The following is a 4,071-nucleotide window of genomic DNA, read 5'->3' on the forward strand; positions in this document are numbered from 1 at the left end:
CAAATAGAATCCTGAGCTATTGAGGCTGTTTTGGGTGTTGTGTTTTTGGGGGTTTTTTCCCCCCATAAGCTTGGAGTGGAAAGTCACTAAAGGGAAAAAAAAAAAAGATAATTATTAAGATAGTCACTTCTATTAGCTAAATTTTTATTCTCTACTCTAGGTGAAGTCTATATAGAACATATTATAATACTTCTTCCTTTGTTTGATTTTCTTTTCTTTTTAGTGGAATTGGATCACAGAATTGATTTTGAACTCAGAGAGGGACTTGTGGAGAGCCGCTACTGGTCTGCTGTTACATCACATACTGCCTATTGGTCGTCCTTGGATGTTGCCCTCTTTCTTTTAACCTTCATGTACAAACATGAGCACAACAATAATGCAAAACCCAATTTAGATCCAATCTGAACTCTTGAAGGACATTAATGGCTCAAAACTGATTTCTTTCTGTTAAAATGTGTGTGTCAAGATATGAAGATTTCAGGTTTAAGTGTGTTTCAGTTTTGTTTAGGGCAAGAAACATTTGAATTTAAAAGCACTTTATTTAAAAAACAAAAATATTTTTTCAGTCTGAAAGAAATTATTTACAGTTTTCATCACTTTAATTATGAGTCTGACAGAACCCCCTGCCGAAAATCAAGCACGACCTGGAATTGAGTTTAGGTAAACAGTAAGATTATAAATCACAATCTAATTTCTCCCAAATATAAAGGCATATTAATGAGTTGAATCTAATGTATTAACCAAAATATGTTGTAAATCTGAAATGGCCAACGTCCAGTGTAGCCTATGTAAAGATCACAGGTGTTATCACTGTTGTAGATTTCCATGAAAGCTTCTATTTCCACAGTTCCTTTGAAATAAGAGGATAACAGATTTCAAGTGTTTTGACTTTAACTTACTTAGAAAAATTAATGCTAAGAAACAATGTTTGAACTACTGTATTTATAATTTATTACCTCTAACGGCTTTATTTCAATATATGAAACATGACATTTTTTAAATGTTTCCTTTGAACAATTTAAGAACCACCTTTGTTTTCTATAGCGTTAAGTTCCTTTTTTCCTCAAAACTCCATCTTTGTACTCTTCAGATGAATATATAGACACTGTGGCATACTTTCAGTATTTTTTTCATTAAAAACTTGTGGTTTCACATAATTAACACTAGTTGTTTTGAAAGAAATGAACTTTCTACTATGTCACATGTACCTCAGTGAATGCTAAAGTTTTCTAAATTTGACACGGAGTACTCCCATCGTGGCTACATTAACTTTATTGTTTAATTAGTAAACAACTTTGGAGTAGTGAGTACTACTTTAAATATATAAACATCTGTGTGCCAAACAATTAACATATATAAGGGACAGAGTGCCACCAACACATTTTACGTGTGAAGTATTTTAAGAAAACCCTGTTGAGACACAAGGCACATAGATCAGGATTCCAAGGCACTGGGAGAGTTTTCCTCTGCTGTGATTGCCACCACAGTGCTTTTCATCTGAGGAGCTCAAAGTGCTTTAAGGTTCAGTCATCTGTGTGGTAGCTCCTTGAGGTAAGTAAATGAGCGTTTTTCTCATGTTACGTGTTAATACACTAAGGCACCAAAACATTTTAAAGTGCCTTGAATTAGATTACAGAGCAAACAGAAGAGCTCAGATTGAGGCTAGACTATATTCTTTTATATGCTGTTCAGTGACTAGTCATTCACATGGGACCTCTTGTAGTACGCAAACAATAATAATCACAGAAGTTGCAGTGCGTAATTTGGAGAAGAGACTGTGAAGCCAGTATTTTACCCTACTTTTCAAATATGTTTTGCGGTTCTCACATGCAGAGGAGAGTTACTCAGAGGGGACCATCTCTACCCCAACCAACCCTCACTTCTCAGTGGCTTCTACCAAGTTCCACTTAAGGTGCTGTGTTCGCTTATCCTACAAGGATTTTCTTAGTGGCCCAATAATGGTTGTCAGACCGGGAGCAAAGCTGGATCAGTTGCATATCTCACCTACTCCTTTCTTTACAAACTAGTGGAATCCATAGGCTCACCTGTAGGTTTTCCTGCGGCACCATCAGTCGTCTGGTCTGTTCTGGCCCTTCACGGAATTTGCACAACAGAAAGCACTTCTTCTTAGTGCTTGAAGAGATCCCAAGGCTCCATAACCAAATATGTGACTCCCCAAGAAGCGCTTGCTGTAGAAGGCTTTTGATGAAATCTTAGCAAAGCTGAAGCAATCTCTTTTGAATTGAGAGATTCCTGTGAACTCAGGTCATTTTCATACCCTGTTTTATTTCATACGTCTAACTTAGTTCTCAGGAAAATTAAACTCCTGTCTCAGATGACTGTATCTTAAAGGTACTTGAGCATATGTTGCTGTAGGTGGTGTGACACTCAAATGTCTAGGAGCTTTAAAGGGTTCATTCTTAACCACTAGAATGTGAAGAGCCCTTTTTACCTGAGAAGAGTAAAGTCTATCAAACCCTTTAATTTGCTACTGAGTGGGGGAAAAAAAAAAAAAAAGATATAGCTATAGCATATTATCTGCTTCTCATTTTTCATGTTGAGAAAACAAAATCCAATTTAACCATATGGAGTTTATTTGAATTCTTGAAAAGAGCAACATTTAAAACCCCCTTGGCAAAGTGAGGTATTCTGGATTACTCAACAGGTGGTTTGATTTCAATTCATTATTTCATCAATAGACATGGTGATCTTGATTTGATAGTACTTCTCTTGTTTCCATGTCTCTGCATGTTATCATGGAATGTACTTGTATATACTCAAGTAATATACAGAGTATGTGTAATTCCAGCTTGATTTAGAAGCTAAGTCCGTTACTGAGTAACATTTTGCCACTTTATTCCAGCAAGTACTAAATTGGCCAAAAAGTTCTGTTTTTGATACCATTAAAATTTTATTCTCTATTTTGTGTACATGCTATGATGATTCTTCTGAGTACTGGTCAGATCATTCAGTTTTAACCCCGTTAGGGTCCCAGGAATTATCAAAACTTAGAATAAGCAGAATGTTTTGGATTAAAACTTACCTTATTTTTACTTTGAAATGAGCTTTTGCTAAAGCCTTTTATCGGTTCATAACTTTATTTTCAGCAGTAATTATGCTTGTGTTCTTGTACTGGAACTATCCCTTTATATGTGAAGCAAACGGTAAGAATCTTTTACTTCTTTCTATTGAATAGCATCCTCAGCCTTTGGAAACTCTCACACTGCACGTGTTCTGTCGAAGCCTTCAGACAGTGACGTGTGAGCATTCGTCATCATTCTCTTCTTCTCTCTGTTGTTTCCTCATTGGGGGCTGAAGTATCCTAGTCCGCAGGCATTTCACACACCATACCCCCACTTTACAGTGCCCTGAAGAGTAGACTGGGAAAAGCGGTGGTGTCCTGCTCAGGTTGCAGTAATGGCACCTGAGCCCCTTAAAGTAGAGTGGACCAGACCTAGAGATTTCACTGGAAGGCCTGCAGTGGAGGAAAAGCAGTCGAATGGGTCTCCTGTTAATTAAGTTGGTTAATATTTCTGTCTTTTCAGCTACTACATTTGGGTAATTGAGAAAGTTAACTTAAGTGTATGTCTTAAAAGTGTTTCTTTTAATATTCTTTTAAGTTTCCTTAAGTAATCTCTATACCCAAGCTGGAGCTCGAACTCCCAACACCAAGAGCAACAAGAGTTGCATGCTCTTCTGACTGAGCCACCCAGGCGCCCCTATCATGAAAGTATTTTTCAGCAATCTTGTTGGCATAGAAATGGGGCTAAAGAAGAAATGTGTGACATTGAAGAAGGGTCAAGACAGAGCAAGAAAGAGGATATAGTAATCCTACACTAGAGAACTAGAATTTTACTAAACTCTGAGTGTTGGCTAGTTGACTTCCGTGGATAATCTCAAGTTGTCTATCAGTATTCTGTCGTCCCTGGACCTCACATCTCTGCCAGGAATGGATTATACTCTGCCTGGATTTGAAATACATGCACTAAATATCTTTATAATTAGGTATGGTCAATATGTATAGTTTCCTAATGTTTTGTAAGAATTTACTTACATGATAAGCCTTTCATT

At 36.9% G+C, this 4,071-nt stretch overlaps 1 protein-coding gene across 7 annotated transcripts in view; it reads left to right on the plus strand.

Moving 5' to 3' along the window:
- The window catches only part of DDHD1 (DDHD domain containing 1), an 81,708-nt gene extending 80,581 nt beyond the window's left edge, over window positions 1-1,127 (plus strand). For all 7 annotated transcript variants that reach the window (XM_032875360.1, XM_032875363.1, XM_032875364.1 and 4 more), the window contains one exon: window positions 224-1,127. In XM_032875360.1, the coding sequence (XP_032731251.1) occupies window positions 224-405 (182 nt within the window). In that variant the 3' untranslated portion in view covers window positions 406-1,127. The remainder of the gene's footprint in view (window positions 1-223) is intronic.
- The last annotated feature ends 2,944 nt before the right edge of the window (window positions 1,128-4,071 follow it).

The sequence above is a fragment of the Lontra canadensis genome, unplaced genomic scaffold (assembly GCF_010015895.1).
Source record: "Lontra canadensis isolate GAN:19392208 unplaced genomic scaffold, GSC_riverotter_1.0 scaffold55, whole genome shotgun sequence".
In the NCBI taxonomy this organism is placed as follows: Eukaryota; Metazoa; Chordata; class Mammalia; order Carnivora; family Mustelidae; genus Lontra; species Lontra canadensis.